This window comes from Adiantum capillus-veneris, chromosome 2, assembly GCF_014529385.1.
Source record: "Adiantum capillus-veneris isolate H3 chromosome 2, ASM1452938v2, whole genome shotgun sequence".
Taxonomy (NCBI): domain Eukaryota; kingdom Viridiplantae; phylum Streptophyta; class Polypodiopsida; order Polypodiales; family Pteridaceae; genus Adiantum; species Adiantum capillus-veneris.
In genome coordinates this window covers 99674650-99701084 of record NC_140932.1, presented here as the reverse complement: position 1 = coordinate 99701084, position 26435 = coordinate 99674650, and the positions used below count along the sequence as shown (strand labels likewise).

Here is a 26435-nt window from a genome sequence, read left to right as displayed (position 1 = left end):
GTGTGTGTTGTGTTGGGGAGCATATGTTAGTACCTAGTTCTACACCCACTATTGGGCACTGACGACGTTAGTGGGGATGTCATGGTATTTAGTCAATACTATGCATGATGGAGCTGATGGTTATATTGTCTTGTGGGTGACTACCATGGGTGTATACCTTGCACTTTCCTTCAAGGGTGAATCTGGGCTTATCCTGGATTCATCTAGGTATATATCTCGACCCTGTGTTCTGGCTTTATCTTCTTCCTCACAGGAATGAAATGGGCCTGCTTACTGAACCTACAAATGATACTGAACCTACAAATGATAGTCCAAATCCCATCAGTGCCTGTTTGCGTCCTTGGAAGATCAAAGATAAAGTCCATTGCTATGCTTTCCCATGGCCTATCTGGGATCGGCAATGGCTGCAACAATCCCGGTTGCTTTTGTTTGTCAAATTTGACTTTTTGGCATACTAAGCATGATCTTACAAATGTGTCAACATCTTGACGCAAAGCTGGCCAATAGAAGAATGCCTCAACCCCTTTCACTGTCGCATCAATTCCACAATGCCCAGCATAAGGTGGAGCATGACTTTCCATCAAAATCTTTGGCCGTAAGTGTTTAGTAACGCATAACTTTCCATGCATCATGAGAAAGTCATTCTTAAGCATATAGTGCTCATGATGTTGCCCATCAACAAGCTGGTCATAGATCCTTGCAAAATCTGAATCTTCAGTATATTGTGTCTTCATTTCGTCTAGTTCACAATGGTACGGAATTGACACTGCTAAAATTTGGGGCTTTCGTGACAACGCATCAGCCACCACGTTCTTTTTCCCTTGCACATGCACAATCTGAAAATGGAACATTGACAAGATGTTTGCCCATCGCATGTGCTTCTCAGACAACTTCGTCTGTGTGAGAAAATATCGCAAGGTTTGATGATCCGTTTGGATCACAAAATCAGCCCCTAGCATATAGTGTTTCCAACTAGTGAGAGCATGAATTACTGCCAGCAATTCTTTCTCATAGACTTGCAAGTTTCTTTCAGTCTTCAAAAGAATTCTGCTCTCATATGCGGCTACTCGACCATTCTGCATTAGAACTGCACCAAGACTATGGCCACACGCATCACACTGAACCACAAAAGGTTTTGAAAGATCTGGCAAAATGATTACCGGATCTGAAGTCAGCTTCTCTTTCAAGTGTTTGAAAGCTAAAATTTCCTTGGCTGTCCACTTGAAAGTAACTCCTTTTCCTTGTAGTGTATGGAGTGGAGAAGCAATCTAAGCAAAATTTCGGATGAACCTCTTGTAGTAGGAACATAAGCCTAGAAAGCTTTGAATGTCATGTACGGACTTCAAGTCTGGCCATGACCTAATTGCTTCCTGTTGCTAAACTGGCTTTATTTGACTAGAAAATAATTCTAAATGAATTATTGGATTTATAAGTGAGAGGGTTTTCTCGCTTGGAACAATAGGAAAAATAATTCTAAATGAATTATTGGAATTTTAAGTGAGAGGGTTTTTCTCACTGGAGACATCCGAGTACAGAGTATTCCTAGTGCGTCATTCAAAGTAACGACGGAAGCACTGAGAACGGGAATATCTGTAAGGCCACCAGGAACGGGTACTTCTGATGCGTCACATCGGATGGGTGACAGGGAGCATCGGAAAGAAGTATCGGACCATCCAGGAACGGACATCTCTGATGCCCCATAGGATGGGTGACATAGAGCATCGTGAAGGAGATTGTACTGTAAGTTCGGTAGGAAAGGACTAGGTGATGGGTATTCCTGATGCATCACAAGGTGGGTGACGGGTGCATCGGAAAGGGAATATCCATAGTCGGGAGGAAATTCCGAACTGTGTTAGAATTGTGCACAAGGAAAAGCAAGCACTTGAATGAAGATGGGTTCACAGGAAACTTTGAGAAAAAACAGATGCTTTCTGAGAAAGCGGGATTGCTTTTCGGGAAAGCAGATGCTTTCCCGCGAGGAAGTCTATGTCTGCATTGCAACTGTGCATGTGATTGCATCCAGGGACGCCTGGGAAGTGCTGTGAAAGCATTGTTTTTAACTTATAAGGTTTTATTGAGTTTTTGGGCAGGTTCAGATTATTTTTAATATACGCCGGCCGCCCACTTAATAAGTGGGCAGCCATTTGATAATAAGGCAACTGATCAGCCAGCGTTTTCTCTCTCTTTTTCTGGCAGAACAGAAAAAAAAAATGAGAGAAAAAAAAAAAAAAAACGGCCGCGATCTCTACACGAGCAGCTATTCGTGCCCGTGGCTAGGAGCTATAAAAGCATCACATGCCCTCACTCAGAGGGGAGGACCAATCTTTGCAAGGAGGAGTTGCTGCTGCAGATTTCAGCCGTAAAGAAGACGTTGCCGGGGATGCCCATGGCTGCCCCAAGTGTACCAGATGTCGCCAAGACTCAGTGCGCGAGTTCCCTTGCGAAGAAGTGCCTACGAAGCGTGTTTCCATCGCAAGAAGTTGCTGTTTTTCTGTGTTTTCAGCCCTTAAACGTCGTAGACGGGGCTGATTTACGAGAAGGAACCCGAGAACACACCTCTTTTGTGTGTAGGATTGGAAGAGAGGATTTTCTATGGAGAGATCTCTTCCTGGGAATTGCTTTTTCGAGAACGGAGTTGCGTTTCGAGCGTCGAGACTTTGAAGGTAAAGATTTTCATGTTTTGATCTTTGAGTATTTGATTGCAGGTGTACTTCCTCTTCGTGAGGGAGTAGGAGCAGAGGAAGGCACGAGCCTCTGCAGGAGAAAAGCGCTTTGAGGAACTAGAGCCAGATCAGCCCAAGGGTTTCGTACCCGAGTTTGGGAAGTAGATCCACGGATCGGAGAGAGGTAGTCTCTCAAGTTGTGATCCGGAAGTTGGGATTCCCAAGTAAGGACTTCGTGTCCGGGAAAGCAGAGTTGTTCTGCGGGAAGAGGACTCTGGAAAGAGAGTTGGAAAAGAGTTGCAGGGATGCCATGCCCTGAGTCTGGAAGGTGAGATCCAGAGGCGAGAACCTTGATTCTCGAGGAATTGGAATAAGGAACGGAAGTTCCTTGGAATAGGGTTTTGTCCTAAGAATCGGAAGCTGAGGCTTTCGGGAACCATCAAGTCTTATTCTAGAACGAACGTGGTAATACGTTCGGTTCAAGTGCTTGTATAGACTTCTCCTCAGTAATAAAGATACTATTACGGGGGGGGGACCAGCCCATCTTCTGGTCCCCAGTACTGTGTCGATCTTCTCACTCTCAATCTCTCTCTCTATTTATTTCTCTCTATATCCTATGGCTTTATATTAAGTGATAAATTTTATTTATCCAAGTATATTTTATATTGCTATGCGCTCCCGTTTGTGACAGTGGTATCAGAGCATGGTCTCCTCTCTTTCTCTGTAAAGGAGGACGACTCTGGGAAGATACGGGAAGAAGCCATGACAAGCCAAGAGAGAAGTAAGCAGGCGGAACCCTAAGTCCTGCAAGGAAAAGCTCGCAGAGTTGGATTTTTTATTATTTTTTTTATTTTTTCTCTCTGCAAGAAGTCGACACAAGGCTTGGGATTCTCTGAGAAGGCGACAAGAGCATGATGCTCAAGAACCTAGAGAATCCAAGGAGCGGAATGCTCGAGATTCTTCAGAATCCAGAAAATATCCATGAATGTCAATCCAGAACTATAGCCATGAAATCCCGTCATTCCGGGAAGGATATGAAGAAGGTCTCTAGACCTAGGAACACTTCCAGTCAAGTTTGATACTTTTGACGGAAGGGAAGATGCCCCGAAAGCTACCGCATTGATTCGACAAGTTTGAAGTTGCCTTTGCAAACGGCAATTTCTGAAAAAGCGTCGAAGATGAGGCATGTGATTAAACACCTCAAGGGGATTGCAAGTACTCGGTGGTATACCAAAGCTCTGCAAGGAACTTACAACAAGACTTGGATTCAATTCAAGGCTGAATTTTTCAACAAATTTTTTTCCTCTACGCTTTGAGGAAGGCATCCAAGAAGATTGGGATGGGTTTGCCCAATAGGAACACGAGTGAGTCAAAGCAAGTAGTGGTTCACTCTTGCCAAGGTAGCTCCACTCTCGATCCTCTCTGAGGAAGGAAAGATGAAGAAATTCAACAAAGGACTTTTGTCCGAATTTTGTAGACGCATCTACAAAATACTTTGCAGTAGATGGGGAACCTGTTCTTGATGGTATTCTTATTCAAGGCGCGATAGTCAATGCACATACGCCATGAACCATCCTTCTTCTGCACTAAGAGTACAGGCGAACAAAAAGGGGATGAACTGGGCTGAATCAGTCCCTTCTCTAAAAGCTCGTTGACCTGACTCATAATCTCTTTCTGCTGGGCTGCACTAACCCTGTATGGTGGTCTATTCGGTGGACTAGAACCTGGCACAAGATCTATAGTATGATCCTCAGGTCTCTTAGGAGGTAACTCCCCTGGCAAAGAGTCCGAAAAACAATCACTGAAACCACTCAAAAAAGTTGACCTGTCTTTATCTAAGGTAGACATTGCAAAGATCAAGTACGCAGAAAGATGATTCTTTATTACAGATGAAATAGCAGAAGCAGAAACAACTGGAACAGACTCGCCTTTAAGCTTTACATCAAGGACACGAGTCTTTCCTCTATGTACAAGGGTAATCTTTTTGTTGTAAGTATCCACCATAGCATGCAACCTGTAACACCATGGGATACCCAGTAACACGTCACAGCCCTCAAGTGGCATAATATGAAATTCTTCTGCATCCACATAGCTCTGAATGTGCAGACGAAGCTTCCCCAAAATGGGAGTAACGGGCTCTGAATGACCTGGGCATGCCAAACTTGCTTCCCCAGTCATACCCATCTCCTCTGCACGAATGCCCAACTTTGATGCCAATTCTGGTGATATCAAATTTGCACGGGCTCCTGGATCAAAGAAAACCAGCACTGTCTGGTCTCTAACTTTGCCCCAAGCTCTGCACAGCTCTGTGGCATCTATGTTTGGCTGGTCTCCAACCAAATCTGGAACAAGTCCTGCACTTGGCTTTGGCTTCTTCCCTTTATGGTCCGACTTGTCATCCTTATCCTGTGACTTCTTCTGTGGGCATTCATTTGCAAAATGTCCTTCCTGTTCACAAATGTAGCATTTCTTGGCCTCCTTAAGAGCTTTCCATTCTTCAAAAGTTTTGCCAGAAAAATGCCTCTTTTGTCCTTGTCCTCGTCCCGAAGAAGACTTAGACTGCTTCTTGTACGTATCACCTTCTTCAGTGGAGGGCTTCTTTGTGGGAGGCTCAGAAGGCTTTGCTGCAACATTGCCCTTGGCTGAAAACTGTTTGCCCTGGGACCCTTTCTTGTGGCTATTAAATCCATCGGAATCTCCCTTCGAGAGATTGCTGGCCACTCTTGCATTCTCTATCAACTGAAACATATTCATGACAGTAGTCTTTGTGCAGTAGTGCCTGATTTTCTTGGGCAATCCGCAACAGTACTTCTCAACTTGTTCTGACAATGGCACAAACCTGTAAGAGGTGACTGGCAGTAGTGCGGCCCAAAACTGTTTATTGTACTCTTCCAAGTTCGCACATTCAACTCGTGCCATTCTGTCATCACATCCACTTCAAAAGTGTTTGTCAACCATGCAGGCGCAAAAAGCTGTTTGAATTGGACCCACGTTGTTGGGGCTTGACCCCGGTTCAACAATGCGGTCCACCATTAAGCGCATTCCCTTTCAAGAAAGTGTCAGCCTTGCGTATCTTTGAAGATTCCGTGAAGTTTCCTCCAGCATAAGCTGCATCGAACTGCTGTATGAAGGTCAAAGCCTTCAATTGATCCTCAGTTCCTCTGAAAGTTTCAAACTTCACTCCCTGCCTACCTTCCTTGTAATCCTTAAGCTGACTCAAAGGAGCCACATTATCATAAACAGGTGCCTGTAACAGTGGTGCTCCATGATTGTTCATTCCAGCACTCGCATCAACTGTTTTACCTGTGGTATCTGCATTTGGTATGTATGGCTGCGAAAAACCAGCCATACCAAATTGTGTTCCAGGCACTCGAAACTAGCCATAGGCACCCTGAAAACCTGGTTGGACACCCATGTTCGTGTACATAGGGTTACCCATGCCTATTTGCATTGTCCCGAACTCATTCCCTGGCATATAACCTGTGGAAGGTCCAGCCATAGCTTGAAACACTGAACCACCTCCAAAATAACCAGGATAAGTATTAGGTAATGGAAGGGTCTGACGCATAGCGTGTTCATTACTCCCTTGACCATTCACAAACGGTTCCTGTCCAGCTAAAGCAAGCTGCTTTGGATCATTGGACACCGCTAGTTGCTCAACCACATGGGCTTTCCCTCGAGCATCATGAGTCCTCTACGCATTGGAAATCTCGTTTTCCTGCAACGGCTCAGTCATGCCCTGTGTAGGAGGTTGAAAACCCTGTGTCGGAGTCTGTAAGAACTCTTGCATCCTTGGGTTGTTAGCCAACTGCTGAAACATGTCCATGCAGCAACGCAGTTGAGTTCTAAACAACCTGTTCTCTTCTTGAAGAGTTGAAGGAACTTTCTCCGTGCCATGTGAGGAAGATCCCTCTTCAGGTACTTGGTCTCTCTTCTCTGCCATAACGACAAGCTCTGTGTTGCTTTCACCCACAACAATCCACGCTGCACTTTTTGAAGAAAAAGTGACTATCCCGTCGATGGAACCATATAACCGGCCTGTACAACGTAGAGGGCGGTACTATTTCAATCACCTGTTAACTTTACACAGAGCACTGAGAAGGGAAGAGAACACAGTTGCGTCCAGCGACTAGAATGTCACTGCGCACACGAGACCGACACCCTGTAGGCCCCAAAGATTGGCGCCCCTTTCGGTATTTCTTTATTCAAATTAAGGTAGACGATCAGACCACTTAGCACAAGCTTTCACAAAGCTGTCCAAACTTGGTGAGGGCTGAAAACGCAGGTTTTCGACCTGATTTTGGCAGCATAACGGCGCAAAAACCCCTGTAGGTCAATAGCACCTGTCTAGGACGGATTCCCTCGCTATCTGGAAGCTTTCTAGTGAGCTGTCACAGAAATTCAGCGGGCTGTAATTCCCTGTTTTTCACTGCCAGGTGCCCAAAAGCCTGTGAACGCATCCCAAGGCTCTCGCAAGGCTCCCCCGGGGTTCCCTTGCAATTTAGGTGCGAAACCCTAAACCTGCAGAAAAACACAGCAGGCTGTAATTCGTTGTTTCGGATCGTTTTTAGCGGAGCGAACACACCTATGCATGTCCCAAGGGCTCCCGCACGCAATGGGACAGTTCCCCTGTGAATTGGACGAGTTTTCACGCGAGAAAACTCTCCAAACTCGCAATCTTTCGCGATGGAACTGTGCGTACGTGTGGGGGATTAGCAATTAGCTAATCCGGTTCCTGTTCAGAAGGCTCTTGCCTTGGCAAACGCGCATAAACCCCCAGAACTGTACATGTTCAACCGAGTAGCCCAACTAGTGGGGCATTACCATATGTGCCAAAGGGGAGAGAGAGATGCACGAGAGCAAGTCATCGCGCTACATGAGAGAGAGGAGAAGGCAAGCTTTCCATTAAAGCTGTAGACTTGCACCCACTACTCACACACACACTGTAGGTCACTTGTGTTCAAAATCAGCCTCCTCTCTCAAATTGGGCACCCCCTCTTCATGCTGGAAGTGGCAAAACTGCCTGGACCCGCCATGTGTCCAGTTTGCCCCTTTTGAGTTAATTCTCTAGTTCCCACTGACTTATAAAGTTATAAGTGACTTTTCGAGTGGCCTAGACTTCATTTGGCGCACACAGGCTTCCATACTCATCAGAATTCAGTGCTAACTGGCCCGACCAGTGCGAGACTGACCGGCCCAGACTCCCGCTGTGAGAAACCTATTCGGCCGCAGCCGTTTCAGTGCTAACTGACCCGACCAGTGCGAGACTGACCGACCCAGACTCCCGCTGTGAGAAACCTATTCGGCCGCAGCCGTTTCACACTGGCCATGCAATGTCCACTTGCACCTTTTCAAGGGTTCCGGGGAAAACAAGTAAAAATAAAATAAATAAAAATATCTAGTACTTATTTACGGAAGGCAACAGGAAAAATACACCTCTCGGTGACATCTGCCAAGAACTCGACTGTGAGACCCTCCTCCTGCCAATGGCGTGCTGCAGCGGGGCGGGCCTCTCTCTGTGCTGCTAGTATATGACGTCCCAGTCGAACAGTGTACTGAAAGAACGGGACTCCTGGGTGGTCTGCAGAAAAGAAGGGGTCCCTCCATAGCCACTCACCAGGATCCCACTGTACTCGTGCCAGTGGACAACACTCCGAAGCCCATAGCCTCCAGTGTCCTGTCTCAAGCACTGCTGGGTCAGGGTCTATGACGCAGGTCCTCCCACAGATGCCCACTACTCGGATCCTCTGAAAACAGCACTCTGCTACCTGCATGGCCTCTACTGCAACATGCTGTAGTCGTCCCCCACCCTGCTCGAAGAACAGGGCTGAGACAAACTCTGAGCAGGCCTTGACTGAAATGAGAACCTCCAGTCGTGTGAAGGCTCCCATCCACCGGGGTGCTACTGGCTTGAGAGGTGTGAGCCACTCTGCTGGAACTGACTCTGAGATGTCCTGACACATGCTCTGCACCCCTCTCATGCGTTGTAGACCCTGCACCTCCTTTGACAAACCTGTGAACTCAAGCTAGTCACCTAGAGAGCTCGCTGGACCTGTTGCCATGGGACCCCAAGAAACATGAGGCCGACTACCAACCAAGTGGCCTCTTTGAGTACTAACCATGGTGTTCCAGACGAGGGGCTGCCGTAGGCGCTCCTCCGTGCACGTCAGTTGTCTCTGCTCCAGGCCACGCCGTAAGAGCTCCCAAGATCGAAGCAAACTCACATCGAAGCAGTCCTTCAGTCTCCTGCTCAAACCAACTCGGCGCAACTCTGTAAAGATCCATCTGGTCGAAGGTTGCCAAGGGCCTCCTGACTGAGGCACCCTGGCACGAAGCCTCTGCAGCAAGAACTCCTTCTAGGGCTGCTCTCCTGGAAGAAGTCCTCTGACTACGAACTTCCGAAGAAGGGCTCTGCTCTGTTGTGCTGGATCAATGATCCCAAGCCCTCCCGGAGAACAAGGAAGTGTGATGACCGACCAAGCCACCTTGGCTCGGGCAATCTGAGTGTCACGACCTGATCAAAGGATGTTCCTGATCAGCCTCTGTACCTGGCTCATACAAGAACTCGAGAAGATCCAGCAAGAAGTGATGTACCACATATCGCCAACAACACCTGGTTGGCAACTACTACTCTACCAGCCAGCGAAAGTCCTGCTGAGCTCCAATGTAACAGTTTTCTCCTGATGGACAGGAGAAGAGGAGCAATCTGCTGCTCAGAGGACAAGTCCAGACCAACCTGAAAACCCAAGTACCGAATTGCAGTCCCTGGGGGAATCCACCTGAAACCCTCTCCTGGCATCCAATCTGGCACAGGAGCACTGCCAACCGAGAAAGCCAATGTCTTTCTCCAGTTGATCAGTGCGCCCGATGCACAACAGAAGGTCTCCAAAGCCTGCTCACATCTGTGCAGATTTGCCTCCTGGCCCTCTAAGTACAAGGCTGAGTCATCGGCAAACTTAGCGTCCAGTAGCTCATCTCCCCGAATAGGGAGTGCTAAGCCCCGCAGACCAACCTTTTGTGACACCAAAAATCTGCTCATCGCCTCCACATAGAACAGAAAGAGAAAGGGGGCAAGAGGACAACCCTGTCTGACCGAGCGTGTGAGCATGATGCGCTCACCTCTACCTCCTGCCAAAAGCACGTGACTGTGAGTCTGTCTGTACAAAGCTGACACCCCTCTCATCCAAGCATCTGAGAAGCCCATCCTGCGTAGAGTGCCCTCTAGAAAGTTCCAGTCAACTCTGTCGTATGCCTTCTCAAAATCGAGAAGAAGAATCACAAGGTCCTCCCCATGGAGCCGTGCTAGGGCAGAAGCCTCCCAGAAAGTGAAGATGTTGTCAAGGATACTGCGTTCCTTGACAAAACCTGTCTGAGTCCCATGTATAAGGCTCTCCAAAAGTGGATGAATCCTCAAACTCAGAGCCTTGGCAAGAATTTTGTAGGCTGAGTTGACGATGGTGATGGGACGCCACTGTCGAATCTCATCCAAGGAGCCACCCTCCTTTGGAATGAGGTAGATTAGGCCCTCACTCATGCTATCAGGCATCACTCCTGTGTGCAAAATGTACTGAAAGGCACTACAAAGATCTGGGCCAAGCAAGTCCCAGTACTCCAAGAAAAAGCTGGGAGTCAACCCATCCTCACCTGGACAGCTACCATGAGGGAGGGCCCTAAGAGCCGTGTGCAGCTCCTCAAGCTGAAGTGGCATCTCTAGCCTCTGGCGCATCTCCTCTGTCACAAGACAAGGCATCTGTGCCCAAACCTGCTCCCTGCATGCATCCTGCCACTGTGACTGGGGTTCAACTGACAGTAACTCACGGTAAAAGTCAGTAGCAACTGCACGCATATCCTCGTGCTCACAAGCAACTGACCCATCGGGTCTCCTCAACTGATTGATCTTGGCATGCGAGTGCCGAGGTCCCACTGTCTTAAAAAGAGGCCCAGTCACTTTGTCACCCACCTGAGTCCATTGAGATGCCTGTCGGTTGAAGGTAAACTCATGACGCATCTCCTTTGTGCTAGCAAGCTCCTGTCGAGCATGCTGTAATTGCTCCTTCAACCATGGACTGTCTGGATGCTCCTCCTGCATCCTCTGTAGTGAAGCAATGCCTCGTCTGAGACGCTGCTCCTCCTCTCTCCCTGTAGCCCGGCGAACCAGAGACTCCTGAAGAAAAAAGTGGCTCAGCTGAGCTAGGCCTAAGGCCACTCTATCTGTAGGTGGAACCTGGTTGTCCATGCCCTCTGTCCAGAGAGCCTCTACCCTCTCTCTGAGTGCTGAGTCCAACAAGACCTGCTCTGGGATGCGAAGCATCGTGCTCCCACTTCTCTGCCTGTCTGCCACTGTGAGGATCATTGGTGCATGGTCCGAGAAGGATGTCCCTACCAAGATGCCCACTGATCCCCCCAAGTCACTGAGGTGGTCACTAGTGTAGAAGCGATCTATCCGCTATAGATTCACTCCTCCGACTCTGCGGTCCGATCTAGAGAAGGCAAGACTGGCTGGAGGCCTCACAAAGCCAGAGTGCTGCCATGTATCCGAGACCCTCAAAGTCATACACAACCTCTCCCAAGCTCATAGTTACCGGGGAACGCCCCCTAGCCCCCGTTCCGGCGTTCCGGGGGGCAGTTCCCTTCCCGAACGTTCCGGAACGTCCCGGAATGTCTGACGTTCCGGGTGGCCAATGCAAACCGGAACGGCCGTTCCGAAACGTTCCAAAACGCCCCCGGACCGTTCCGGAATGCCCCTGGAACGGCCAACGGCTACAAACAAATTTGGCAAAAATTGAAAAAATTGAAGTAAATGTTTGGGCTTCTTTTGAAAGTGTGCAAGGCCTCAAGGACTCATAAAATGCACCCCCCTCCCCCTTTCTCTTCACAAGCTAATCCTCAAGGCTCAAGCTCTCTCCCTCTCACTCTCAAGATCTCTCCCTCTCAAGACTCACTCTCTCAAGGCTCAAGGCTTCAAGCCTTCAAGCTCTCTTCCTCTCCCTCCCACTCTCTCAAATCTCTCCCTCTCTCTCTCTCTCTCTCTCTCTCTCATCATCTAGTCATAGCAAGGGTTAATGGTCTTCAAAACGAGTTTTTTGTGAGTATTAGAGTGAAAGCACTCTAATACTCCTTGTATTTAAACACAAGGAGCTAAAAATTGCACTATTTGGGTGTTTTTTATACCTCCCGTTCCGCGACGTTCCCGTTCCGGACCCCTAGCCGTTCCCCCGTTCCGCGGGGATCCCGTTGCCGTTCCCGTTCCGCGTTCCGGGTAACTATGCCCAAGCTGCTAACTCGATTCCATGCACAGTAGCATGGCTGCCTCCAATCCTGTCATGTTGAAGTCCCCTCCTACACATCAATGGTCGGCCTGCGGCGAAGACTCAACAATCTGTGACCAAAACTCTGCACGAGCACTCGCCACATTGGGCGCATACATGTTCATGAAGCCCACAAGGCCACCCTAAACTTGCATAGTAATCCACTGAGCCCTGCCTGGCACAATAATCCCTCTGCCCACAATGGCCTGCTGCAATGAATCCGCAATAGTCATACATACCCCACCCTGGATGCCTCCAGGTCAAAAAGCAGCTAACCAAAAGGTATCATATCGTCCACGCAAAATGCGGCTCTCACACAGATGGTGCTCCTGAAGCATAAGGAGATCAATCTCTCCTCCCACAAGGCAACACTGAAGCTCCTGACGCAATCGGCCCCGCTGTCGCTGAAACTGGGGCCCACCTAGTCCTTGCACGTTCCATGAGACGATCCTCATGGTGAGCGAGAGAGAACAGATGGTGCCGCAACAACAAGACGTGCTATCTTCGAGGCTGGCTTGGATGGGGAGTAGTCCGCATCCGAGCGTCCTCTAGATAGGCGAGACTGCAGTGAGTGCCAAGCCCAAGCCCAAGCCCAAGCAGAGCGAGCCGTGGGTAAAGCAACCTCCTCTGTCCAGGAGTCCTCATGAATGTATACATAGCAAGGCAAACACTACGTATCCGCAAAGAAGTACACCACAATGTGCCTACATCCTGTTGTGTCTGGGGGTGTCACCGCAAACTTGGCCAATGGCCACAAAGTCTGCAGCAAATCTGTAACTCCAAGTTCTCCCATGTGATGAGAGAACTCGAGAACCTGTGTATGCAACCATCCCAACACTGACTCGAGGGACCACTCTGTCTCGGCCCTACTACAGAGGGGGAAGGAGAAACCAACTGCTGAGTCCAAGGCCTCTGTCCCCCTAGTGGCTAGGAACAAAGCATGGACCCTGAAGCAAGCTGCCTCGTGGTCTGCTGCGGAATCACCGAGAAAGCGAGTGAACCCGTAGTCGAAGAAGTCCCAGCAGCGTCGGATGTCAATGCTCGTCAGACCAGGAGGGATAGCTGCAAGGGAAGATGTCTGAATCTGCAGAGGGGGCCGCAAGAAGGGCTGACCCTCTCTCGCTAGGCGACTCGTGGCAAAAGCGCTGCCAAGAGATCTCCTAGCCGCCGGAGAGGGACCAGTCTCCTGAGTCGACTGTGGAACTGGAGCAGGAGGGGGGGCGGGGGGAGAAGGAGCTGGGGGGAGCGGAGTAGAAGAGGGGTGGGATGGGGCGACAGAGGAAGAGGGGCGAGGTGGAGAGGCGACGAGAGCAGGCGAGGGGGAGGAAAATGAGGAGGAGGAGGGAAACTCTGAAGGGGAAGCGGCTGTCGAGGGAGAAGCGGAGGTGGAGGCTGGCGTAGGGGACTCCTGCTCAAGAGGACCAAAGCGGTTCCCCGTGGGAACCCACTACTGCTGAGTAGGCACGTGGGGGCCACTCTGAGTGCTAGGCTGTCACTGTGGCCCCTGGCGTCGACGCGGCCACGGGCCTCTTGCCACCCCTCCTCCGCTGGAGCCCCAGGCTCGGAGGGTGGCTCTGAATCTGTGCGCTGTGCCGCTGATTGTGGCTGCGGCCTAGCCCTGGCAGGCTGGGGCTGAGGCTGTGGTGCAGGTCGCGGCCTCCTCTGTGGACAGGCCTTCGCTAGGTGGCCCATCTGTCGGCAAATGAAGCACTGGTTCGGGAGGCCCGAGTACTCCACACTCTGTCTAAACCAACTCCCACTCACCCGAGGCAGAAGGATGACCTTCGGGAGCGTGTGGGTATCTCTGACCAAAACTCGAACTGAGGGGATGCCAGCCGCCTTGGCAGCTACTGATGCTGCCGTACGAGGTGTCTCCAGGACAGTTCCGATGGCGGAGCCGATCCTGGAAACAAGTGGTAGGTACTCCCTCCGTAAACCCGGAAAGCAGACTGAGATGGGGATGTCTGCCTCCTCCACTAGAACATCCGAAGTCGGGTCAAAACCATGTCGCCACTGTCGAAAGTGGGCACGTGATGCTCGGAAGGCCAATGGACTCATAGCTATGACCTTGGCCGCCATCTCGGAGGTCTCAAACTCGATCTGATAGTAACCCCGTCCGAGGATCTGTACATCCAAGATCTTGCCCACCTCTGCGAGAAGGCGGGCCTTGAGAAGGTCTCGCAGCTCTCCTCTGCTAGGTCGGGTGCCGAGAATCTTGCAGATGACCGACGTCGCCTGCAAGCGCTCTACCTCTGCGGCTAGGCTCGCTTGCTCTGCCGGCGGTGAAAGAGCAAGTCGAATGGTGGGCTCAGCGGGGTCGGGCGAGGGGGCTTCGGGCTCTGTGGCGGAGCTGGAGCCTCCATCTGTGTCTACTGCTGTGTCGGAAAGGAGGAAAGAGAGATAACGCTGTCAACGACCTTGACGAGCACTGTCCCAGGAGGAGTACTGCCAATGCCAGCTGAAGGAAATCTTCGGGAAGGAAGGCGAAAAAAAAAAAAAAAACAAAGGAGGCCGCGCGGGGGGGTGGGGGGGGGGCAATGCGGATATGGCAGCGGCAGAGGGGTAGCGGGCTGAGCGGCAGAGGCAGCGGGCGGGCTGGGTGGCACAGCGGGTGGGGAGGGGGGGCACGCTGAGGGGCTGCGAGCAGCAGCTGCAGGCACAGGGCGCGCGAGGGCAGGGGGGGGAGGGCAGCGATGGCGAGAGGGGGGGGGGGGGGGGGGGGGGGGGGGGGGGGGCGCGGCGGCAGCAGCGAGCCGTTTTTTCAAAAGGAGGTGTCAAGTTAATTTGGAAAACTATGTTTTTTGACTAATGTAAAGGGAAGGTATTAGCATTTATGTTTTCAAGGTTGAAATTGAGGTGTAGGTTTCTATTATCTACTAGGGGATCCAGTAGTGACAGTTCATCATTCATTGATTTTTTGGGTGAAGCTTATGATTTCCAAGATGAATGATTTGTATGTTTTCCCAAACAAAGGAAAATGTTATTTTGTAATGTTCTTTTTTGGGAGACTTCACCCTCACCCTGTTTTTTTGTCAAAAGTCTTGTTTAGTTGTTGCTCTACGATCATGAGCAGCAATCATGCTGAAGGTTTTCTAGGGATCTCTGCATGGTTCTTTTCATTTTTGCTTGTGAAGGCTTCCTGTTGCTCTTGACATGTATATTTCCTCGCAATGCAACTATATTTGGGTAATCACCGAGTGGTAGCTCAGCTGGTTTTGGGGGTGTGGTTTCAAAACCCCAGCTGAGCAGCTTGGAGGAGTTTGGCATTCAGGTGCTTGAATTCTAGGCGTAAATGCTAACTTATTACTAGCAATTCAATCAAATCCAAAAAAACTGCAAAATATGAGAAGAGCAGTAAGACCTCCTGACTCCTTAGCACCACTCCTAAAGCTTTTCTTTTTGAGATCTTTGCATTCAAGTGATGAGAGGTTTGACCTCCCAAAAGGCACGTTCCGTTGGCCTGATAGGGGTTGCTGTTTTGTGGGCTGTCCATCTTTGGACATCGACCCCATACACATTTTCTCTTTGCTCACTTTTCTGGGATGTTGGATTAACCTCTAATGTGGAGCACCACACTCACAAGGTGCCTCTGCAATGGGTAGAGCAGGTAAACAGCATTGCAGACTCTAGAGCTTTTCTTCTTGAGATCTTTGCATTCAATTGATGAGAGGTTTGACCTCCCAAAGGGCATGTTCCGTTGGCCTGATAGGGGTTGTTTTTTTGTGGGCCGTCCCATCTTTGGACATCGACCTCATACACATATTCTCTTTGCTCACTTTTCTGGGATGTTGGATTAACCTCTAATGTGGAGCACCACACTCACAAGGTGCCTCTTCAATGGGTGGAGCAGGTAAACAGCATTGCAGAATCTGAATACTTGCTTTATTTTGCGGGTGTAGCATTTATCCGATGCGAAGCTGGAGATCAGGAGCGACTGGCGGGAAACCTTTATGTGGCACTGCCACCTCTTTAAAAGAACCCTCTTTTCTTAGAATGCCCTCGGCAAAGAGACGATCTTAAGGAGGAAATTGAGGAGTTAGGTTTATAGTGGATAGTAAGGGGGTGAGGTAAAGGGGCAAGAGGAGGTCACCTATAAAATTTTGGCCAAATAGTTGAAGAAAGTAATGTTTGTAGTGGATCCAACTGTTTCGCTTTTCATTTCTTTCATAAATTCTTGTTTGGCATATCTCCCATTGAAATTGTTAAGAATCAGATAACACTTAGTTTCTTTTTTCCTTTTGGGAGGTCTTTGTGTCGTAGTTTTGCTAACTTTACATGGCTCTTATCAGTGGGGATGTATATGCACCAGAACTATCTTGCTTTATATGGTTGGTGAACATTAAACTTATGGCTTTCAGATCTGGAAGACCTGAAGGTGTTTGCAAAAGAGCAAGGTGCAGAGGAGGGAGAAAACATGCGTCAGTGGGATGTCAACTTTTGGAGTGAGCGTCTTCGAGAAGCAAAATATACCATCAATGAGGTGTGCTACTGAAAGGATTATAAGGTTCAAAATCACAAGGGAAGCATAGATAAAGTCACTTATGTCCTTTTACCAGTCGATGTTACCTATTCCATTTGTATGTTTAGGCACATGGATTAACGTAGGACTCCATTTACTCATACAGCATGTGTTGCCTGTGCGAATGGACAATATGCATGTCTCTGTTTTGAGGATATATTATAATTTTCAGGGCAAGTATGATCATACGTTGCATTTTTGTGCTATGATTACATTAAGCTGCTCATTTATTGGTCACTTTACTGTGCTAATGTCAGGAAGAACTGAGGCCATTTTTCTCTTTACCAAGGGTTATTGATGGCCTCTTTGGGCTTGCTAAAACCATATTTGGGGTGAACATTGAAGCAGCCGACGGCCTTGCTCCAGTAAGGCTTCGTTATAGATTTCTTTGTTTTGTAAACTTCATCAAGTTTTTAATTGCCACGTTCTGGGTTTGATTGCAGGTTTGGCATCCAGATGTTCGGTTTTTCAAGGTCAATGATTTAAATGGTGAGACGATTTCCTACTTCTATTTCGATCCTTATTCAAGGCCTGCAGAGAAGAGAGGCGGTGCTTGGATGGATGAGGTTGTTGGTCGTAGCAGGCTACTGGCACCCAAGGGCAAGCGTGCAAGGTTAGCTGTTGCCCACATGGTTTGTAACCAAACTCCTCCTGTGGGAACCAAGCCAAGCCTGATGACATTTCGTGAGGTACAATGTGGGGAAATGCTTTGTTTTGGTAGGTGCCTTGTGAATTGTTGTGTTGGGGCCTCTTAAAAGGCTTTGTTCTTTAATGTATCAGGTAGAGACGGTTTTCCACGAGTTCGGGCATGCTTTGCAACATATGCTCACTAGGCAAGATGAAGGTTTAGTTGCTGGAATCAGGGGGGTGGAGTGGGATGCTGTAGAACTTCCATCTCAGTTTATGGAAAATTGGTGCTACCACAGGTATTGATTTTTTCAAAGTGGATTCTTTTTTCCATACAGCATAGACAGTAGTATAATAATGACAAGCTACGGAGAGGAGAGTCTGACAGGCTTTTGAATGAACCATTATGACTAAACTGGACATCTTGTGCTACAAGGTAGATCTTAGAGTGGGATTAGACACACTCTACAAGGTATCATGTGCTAGACCTCATAGACAGACCCTGTTTGAGGAGGATGAATGTACATTCTCGGAACCCTACATGACCTCCACCTTTTCATAGGTGCTGAGGTTTGTGTGTATTGCATGTCCAAAGTACGAGCATTTTCATGAGCGGACACAGCATATCGCTTACGTATTCAGAATGTTGTTAGCCAAATTTAAAGAAAAATGGTACTCCTATACAGATGATGGCATACTCTAGACCAACCATGCTACCTGGAATTGGAATGGAACTTGGCAAGTTAATGTTGGGTGCCTTGCCTTTCATATGAAAACTATTCAATTTGTACTTAGAAATAGATCTAAGCAATCTTCTAGGCATCAAAGATGACATTATAACCTCCTCTAGTGTTCAAGCTGGGGCTTTACCAAAAGCAAAAACGTAAATGGAGGTTTTACAAGGTGTGGGTAAAATAAAGAGGTGTGGCAATACTTCTATGTGGACACAGTAAATTTTAACAGCACAATTGTGTTACTTGTGTTGTGGATATCAAAAAACAATTGGTTGACACCATGTAGGCCCGTGCTCAAAAGGCATCTCATGAGCTTGCTGATGAAACCGGCCTGTAGCCTTACTAAAGGGCGCTAAACTTTGGCTTTCACCCGATCTATATGTTGTTTAACTTTATTGTACTTTATGACATAAAGTAATTTCACAGATAAACCTGTAATTGGAATTCACCACTTCGAAACAATCTACGACTATTTCCGATACTCCGGAATCGGACATTATTGTCATTCCAGATAAGCCGGAGCCCGACCCTGTTCCTGTGAACGCTCCAGTTTCCGAAAACACTCCCGTTTCAGCAGAGATACCAGTTCCAGTACCCCAGGTTGTATCGGCTCCGCAACAGTACCTATTATACGTCATCCACCGCCACTCGACACAGTTCCAGACTTGGGTGGTGTGGCATATTGTTCTGATGTGCGAGCCGCAACATCTTCAGCACTACGAGTACTTCCTTGGTCGGAACCCTCATCTCGTCTACTCACTGACAGAGTGCAGAGTGGACGTGATCAACAATATTATTTCACTTTAGCCGTTGGTGGGTGTTCACAGCGAGATTCTTATTCTAGATTATACACCTTTGACGCCCGCTTCAGAAGAAACACCTCCATTGGACGAGATCGAGGATCTCGAGGATTCGGACTTGGATCCAGATTTCATTGCAGAGTTCGACGAATCTTTAGTAGCGGCTTCTCCTGTCTACATGCCCCATACTTCTCCAGCTTCTCCTCGGTACTCTCTCTGAGGCAGAATTATGTCGACGTCCCAAGTAGAAGAAGATGGCTAGCAGACACCGATACTTGCTCTCCTCAAGGAACAAATGGAAGCTTTACAACAGACTTTTACAACAAGTCTTGCTTCCCTCAACACTCGTTTGGAGCAGATGCAGTAGACACATACTTCTTCTCGAGCAAACCCTTCTGCTACTTCACCTTCTTCTTCAGAAGCTTCAGTGGACGCACACGAAGACGAACCAGATTCTACAGCAGAGGTAGACAATAATGAATTACAGCTTCTTTATAAAATTTTTAATTCCGCACAAGAAGCTCGATGTTAAGTTGCCAGAACCATACAATGGTCGCCGCGACGAGCGCGTGCTAGGCCAATGGATATTTAAGATGGAGGTCTACCTGTCCAATACGGACTTGGTGGAAAGTAAGAAAGTTGCATTGGCCAGTTCATTATTAAAAGATACAACGTTCCTGTGGTGGCAACGTAGAGTTGCTGACGGTAAACACACCCCTTCATGGGACAAATTCCGACTCTCCATTCGCAAAGCATTTGAACCTGCGAATGCGGACTTTCATGCCCGGTTTGCTCTCCGCCGCCTGAACCAAACAGGTTCCTTGGCCGCGTATATCACAGAGTTCCAAGGGCTAACTCTGGAGATATAGACCCTCAGTTCATCGGATAAACTACACAGTTTTATCGATGGACTAGAACCCAACCTGAAGGATGATGTGCAAAAGTTTAACCCAACTACACTGGATGCTGCCATTGCTTATGTCGAATGGCTTGGAGACAATCGCAGTCCAACACGGACCTCATTTATGGGCAATCAATCTTCAACCAGTGGCCGCTTTTCTCAACGTGGTCGCCCAAGCAACTTTAATCCTAATCAGCGCTCACTACAGCAGCCTCAGTCTTCTGGACAACAATTTTCTAGACAACAGTCTTTTCGGCCTTGGTTCTCTGGACAAGCAACAACTTCATATAACAGTTCCTCTTCTAGCAACAACAATTGGAATCGAGGACAGTTTCGGTCCGACCGCTGACGTAACGGTTGTCGTAACGGTTCAGCAGAGCAACAAGCCTCTTGATCGGCTACCTCCACCTCTCAGTCCAACCGCACAAGATTGTGCACAATTTGTGGTGGTCCATAGAGGTGGTATGAATGCCCGAAGCATCCAAACCCTTAAAATATACGGCAAAATTCAAATATGGAGTCATGTACAGATTTAGAACACTGTCCACCTCCTATAAACGACAAAAGCAAACAGGCAGTTCGTGCGATTCGAGTATCCAAAGCGGGTAGAGCCTTAATGCTAAATGCCCATAATCGCACCTCAGTTCCTATTGATCTTTCCAACCAGGTGCTCAGTCTTCTTGGTTTCATTGGTCAACATCCAATCAATGTGCTCGTGGATAGTGGATGTTCCACAAATTTTGCCAGCACTTCTTTAGTTAGCAAGCTTCACCTACCAAGCCAACAGAGTTTGAAAGCTTTTCAAGTGGAACTTGCAGATGGTTCATTTTTGAACTGCAACAGGAAACTTCAACAATTACAATTTCAAATTTAGGATTACCAGGATCAGTTAAGCTTTGCAGTAATGCCCTTATCACACCACGACATGATTCTTGGTCAATCTTGGCTATACCGGTATGATCCTGTCATCAATTTCAGAGATCATTCCATTCGGCTTTATCATGATCATCGAGAAGTGGAACTCCGTGGTCTTTTTAATGCAAAGCCTATCACCTTGGTCTCAGCTTTACAAGTTAAGCGTTTGGTTCGCAAGCGTGATTGTGCAATAGCCTTGGTTATGTTGCGAGAAAAAGAAGCAGAAACGGAAGAAACATCAAAATCCTCAACATCACCCCCACTGCTTACTTGCAATAGCCCTTCTTTAAACCATTCATTGACTTATTTCCAGATGAGCTACTTTACCTCCTCGTCGTCCTGTGGATCATACCATCGATTTGATTCCCGGACAACCTCCTCCAGTTCGAGCTCCTTATCGCGTTTCATATTCAGAATCTCAAGAAATTTAGCGACAATTGGAAGATTTATTGGATAAAGGTCATATCCGTCCCAGCAAAAGTCCTTTTGGCGCTCCAATCTTATTGGTGAAAAAGAAGGATGGCTCCATTCGTCTTTGCATTGATTATCGTGCTCTCAATAAGCTGAAGATAAAAAACAAATTTTCTTTACCTCGCATCGATGAACTCTTTGATCAACTATTGGGTTCAAGGGTCTATTCCAGGATCGATCTGAAGTCAGGTTATCACCAGATTCGCATTAGAATTGGCGATGAATACAAAACAGCTTTTTGGACAAAGTATGGTCATTATGAATTTCTGGTCATTCCTTTTGGTTTAACCAATGCCCCAACAACCTTCACGACCTTGATGAATGAAATTTTTGGCCCTTATTTGGATAATTTGTGATCGTGTACCTCGACGACATCCTTATCTTTAGGAAAACCATGGCAAATCACAAAGAACACTTGTAGATTGTCTTTGAGACATTACGTACAGATGTGTTGTACATCAACAAGAAGAAAAGCGAGTTTTTCAAGGATCACGTGGAAGACCTTGGACATGTGATTTCTGCTACAGGGATTGCAGTGGATCCAAAGAAGATTAAGGTCATTGTTGACTGGCCTTTACCTCTCACTATTACAGATGTGCGATCTTTCTTGGGTCTTGCTAATTTTTATCACACCAAAGTTCATAAGTTCTCAGATAGTGCTTCTTCTCTGACGGAATTGACAAAGAAGGATAAGCTACATTGGACTCCTGAAGCAGATAAGTTTTTCAATGATCTTAAGCATGCATTGACGACAACTCCCGTCTTAGCAATCGCAGATCGTACTCAACCATTTGATGTGATGATCGATGCTTCTGATCAAGCATCAGGTGGCGTTTTCATGCAAAATGATCGTGTCATTGCTTTTGACAGTCGAAAATTTCAGCAATTCAGATGCGATACCCAATATATGATAAGGAATTTTTGGCTATCGTACATGCTTATCGCACTTGGAAACTTTACCTTCTTGACACAGATTCAGTGGTTAAAACAGATATCAGTCTTTGACGTATATTTTTACTCAACCAGTGATGAATTCTCGTCAAGGAAGATGGGTTGAATTTTTGGCAAATTTTCATATGGTGATTTAGTATATGCCTGGTGTACAAAATGTGGTGAGAGATGCTTTGAGCCGCATGCCTCAAGCAATAAATTTTGCCATAACAGATGTGCACATGGAAATTCTTGCATGTTTCAAGAATGAATATTTGACAGATAAGGACTTTGGAGATGTTTTTCGAGCCCTCAAATCTCTAAGTCCCACTCCTTCAGAGATGAATATGTTTGCAGCATATACAATTGTGGATAAGTTACTCTACTATAAGGATCGTATTTGTGTTCCACACAAAGGATCTTTGAGGAAGATTTTGATACAGGAACATCATGAAGTACCTTTTGCTGCACATCCTGGAGTTAACAAAATATATCGGCTTTTGTCAGCAATATATTTTTGGCCGCAAATGCAAGCAGATGTTATCAAGTTTGTAAAAGCTTGTCACTCATGTCAGATCATGAAAGCTTCTCGATAGTTACCTCAAGGTTTCAACATGGATTTTATTACCACTTTGCCTCGATCACCTAAAGGCAATGCTCAAATTCTTGTGGTAGTTGATCCATTGTTCAAAATGGCGCATTTTATTCCTTGCAAGAAAACAGTTTTTGCTCCGGATGTTGCAACACTGTTCGTACAACATATTTTCAAATTGCATGGATTACCAAAATCCATCATATCCGATAGAGATCCGAACTTTACAAGACACTTTTGGACCTCTCTATTCAAGTCTCTTGGCACCGATCTATTGTTCAGTTCAGCTTACCATCCTCAAACAGATAGGCAAACAGAAAGAGTAAACCAAATTCTGGAAGAGATGCTTCGACATTACATTTAGACTCGATTAGCATCTTGGGAGGATTATTTGCCACTTGTGGAGTTTGCTTATAATAATTCTCTTCATTCGGTAACTCGAATGACACCATTTCAAGCAGCGTATGGATATACTCCTCTTGTGCCTACAAACTTTGTTCTTCAACACGAAGTAGCGTTAGCAGATCAATTGGTTCAAGAAATGCAAGATGTCCTACAGATTCGAGAAAAATTGGTTCATGTTCAACAAAGTTATCAGAAGCAAGCAAATAAGCATCGTCGATATGCAGAATTTAAAGAAGGTGACTTAGTTTTATTGTATGTAGCACGTCATCGCTATAAAACAGTGAAGTCAGTCTTCCCAAAATTGCGACCTCGCTTCTATGGACCTTTCAAGATCATCAAGAAGAATTCAGTTGTTAGCTACAAGTTGGAACTTCCACCTTCATGGGGAAAAATTTATCCGACTTTTCACATTTCTTGGCTCAAAGAGTATATTCAAGGAGATTCGCCTGTTGCAGACTTATCTTCCTATGTGCCAGAAATTGAAGATGAACACGTCATTCTTGTCCCAGAAAAGATTCTCAACGTTCGTCAAAAAGAAACAAGACAAAAGATCATAACTGAGTTTCTTGTTAAGTGGATGAACTTGGATGAGTTAGATTCTACTTGGCAAACAGATGAAGAAATGCAACAATACGCTCACCTCCTTCAAGAATTCTTCGACAAGCGGCAGACTTTCATTTGACACACGGGTTTTATTTAAAGAGGGAGGGAATGTCACGTTTGTGACTTAGTTACATTACCTACTTACTCATTGATGCAGATATGCGAAGTGCCATGCCAAGCAGAACCCCACGCTTGGATGGTCACCCCTCTTCGCCCAAAAGACGTGCCTCTTCACCAAAAGCCACACTCCTTCGACGATTGGTCACACCCCTTCGCTCTACGGGTGCGACTCTTTGCCCAATATTGCAGCTGTTCGCGGAAAGGATGTGTCTTTACATCTAAAGTCACGTCGCTTCACCAAGAGATGTGTCTTTTCATTTGTGTCTCTTCGTCTCCTATATAAGGAGCCCTTGTATCACACTATGAATCAATCAAACACAGAGTCTTCTGAGTCTTGTTTCTGAGTTCAGTTCAAGTTTCTTAAGTCTTAATCATGAGTTTAAGTACTTAATAAAGGATTACCTAGAAATCCTCACAACATGGAGAAGTGTACCAATGATTTGTACGAAGCTCACCCTAAAGGTGTCAAGCTTAATCAGCTCAAGGCTTAAGGTTTGGCATGGCGTGCAAAAAGAAAGAAGAGAAAACGTGCTAGAGATATTGATACACAATATGTGCAATCAAAAAAGCACATGAACACCCAACAAGAGATACACCTCGGATTACGTAACGGAATATGGCCAATAACATTGATTGTAGCAGAATTAAAGTGACAGTAATGAACATTTCCTAAGAATTCTTAAAGAACATAGGGAGAGTACTTGATTGATGGTAGCAAAATACACATTATACCTAGTTAGCTTGGCATGAACAATACTTGCAAGAGAGAGAGAGAGAGAGAATTAGAGAAATGGACAACGATTGAGGACCGAATTGACTTGGAGCCAAACTCCCCCATGAAACCATGAAACCAGCCTGTAGCATTACTAAAGGGCGGTAAACTTTGGCTTTTACCCGATTTATATGTTGTTTAACTTCATCTGTACTTTATGACACGAAGTAACTTCATAGATAAACCTTTAACCGGAATTCAACACTTCAAAACAATCCACGACTTGGTAGCTGGAGCGCTCCCAAGTAGACGACGACACCCTATAGGCCCCAAAGACTGGCGCCCTTTTTGGTATTTCTTTATTCTATTGCAAATGAACGATCCGAATACTTTCACTTAACTCTCACCAAGCTGTTCAAACCTGTCAAGGGCTGTAATTGTAGGTTTTCGACCCAATTTCGGCAGCATAACAACTGTAGGTCTAAAGTACACGAATAGGACGGTTTCTCTTGCACTTTAGAAGCTTTCCGGTGAGTTGCAGGACAATTTCAGCATGCTGTAATTTCCTGTTTTGGTCACTGTCAGGGGCCCAAAGCCTTGTACAAGCACCCCAAGGCTTTCTCGAGGCTCCCTTGGTGTTACCTTGAAGTTTAGGTGCGAAACCCTAAACTTGCAAAGAAACACAGCAGACTGTAATTCTTTGTTTTAGTTCGTTTTGAGCGAAGCAAGCAGATCTACCTGTGTCTTAGGAGCTCCTGCACGCAATGCGATAGTTCCTCTGTGAACTGGACAAGTTTTCACGTGAGAAAACTCTCTGTTTTTGCAATTCTTCTTGGTGGAATTGTGCGTACTTGTGGGGGATTAGCAATTAGCTAATCCGGTTCTTGTTCAGAAGGCTCTTGCCTTGGCAAACACGCATTAAACCCACAGAACTGTACATGGTCATCTAAGAAGCCCAACTAGTGGGGCATTACCATATGTGCAAAGGAGAGAGAGAGATGCACGAGAGAAAATCATCGCGCTACATGAGACAAGGGAGAAGGCAAGCTTTCCATTAAAGCTGTGATTATCTGCACCCACTACTCACACATACTGTTCGTGGACAAGCTACAGTATGATCAAGGTTCAGTTCAATCAAGTCAGTCTAGAATAGGAAGTGACCTGGCACTTTTGTGAGTCTGTTCGCAGACCGTGCATGTCCAGACACTTACAATAGATGCATATCCTCTGGTTGCACACATCATGACCATCAGATTCTAGTCAGATCCCATTAGTAGCATTTTACAGTGCATAGATCTATTTTTCCTATTTTTGACATTTTTCACTTATTATTTTTAAGTGACTTTTGTTGGAAAGTAGGTAGGGCAATTTTGCTAAGTTTGTATATAAGCAAACCTAGCACTAGCACTTTCTGGCAGAAGAGGCAGCAGGAGCACCTTGCTCAACAGGCAACTTCTCAGCAAGACCCCCCACATCAGCAAGGCTAACGTTTTTGCATCTGCAAGGACCTAGCGTTTTCATCCACAGATAGCCTTGCGTTTTTGTGCATAGCAGATCAGCCCCGGCAACAGCAAGACCAATCAAGAAGCGTAGCATTTTGCATTTGCAAGACAACCGGCAGCAGCAGAACCATTTTCAGCCCTAGCGTTTTTGCATCAGCATAGCGTTTTGCAGATTCACCGCGACGGAACACCAAGAAGCATTAGTGTTTTCAGTTTTCAGCCCTTAGACACAGCAGAACAAACCCCGAACCTCGTAGATCTCCGTCGCACGGTCAGATCCTGCGAAGTTTGCAGATTCAGCCCGGAAAACGCAGATTTCAGCATCTGTGTTTACAGCGCGTCGTCGTCGCATCGTCGCCATCGACATGGTCATCGACATAGAGTCAGAATTCAGCAGATAAAGATTTGCAGATTTCAGCCCTTAGCGTTTTCAGATTTCAGTCCGTCTCGTCGTCGTCCCCATCGTCGTGGACATCGTCGGCAAGTCCAAGCATTGTAGAGATTTGTGCAATCATAAGTAGACCGGTCTCGCCATAGAGAATGGGCCTTCGGAGGAGGGTTTGACAACATTCTGGTGTCGTATTCTTCTCTCTCTATCTCTCAGTCTCATGCACCTTCATTCATAGTGTCCAT

General features: G+C 46.8%; 1 protein-coding gene across 2 annotated transcripts in view; it reads left to right on the top strand.

Annotated features, from left to right (window-relative positions):
* LOC147463280 (putative cytosolic oligopeptidase A) overlaps positions 1 to 26435 on the top strand; it is a 78608-nt gene that overhangs the window by 34218 nt on the left and 17955 nt on the right. For both annotated transcript variants that reach the window (XR_015185026.1, XM_086487880.1), the window contains exons 8-11: positions 16330 to 16451; positions 16748 to 16855; positions 16934 to 17179; positions 17271 to 17416. Coding sequence is in view for 1 of the 2 variants with exons in the window: in XM_086487880.1 (XP_086344006.1) it covers positions 16330 to 16451; positions 16748 to 16855; positions 16934 to 17179; positions 17271 to 17416 (622 nt within the window). In the remaining variant the exon portion in view is untranslated. The remainder of the gene's footprint in view (positions 1 to 16329; positions 16452 to 16747; positions 16856 to 16933; positions 17180 to 17270; positions 17417 to 26435) is intronic.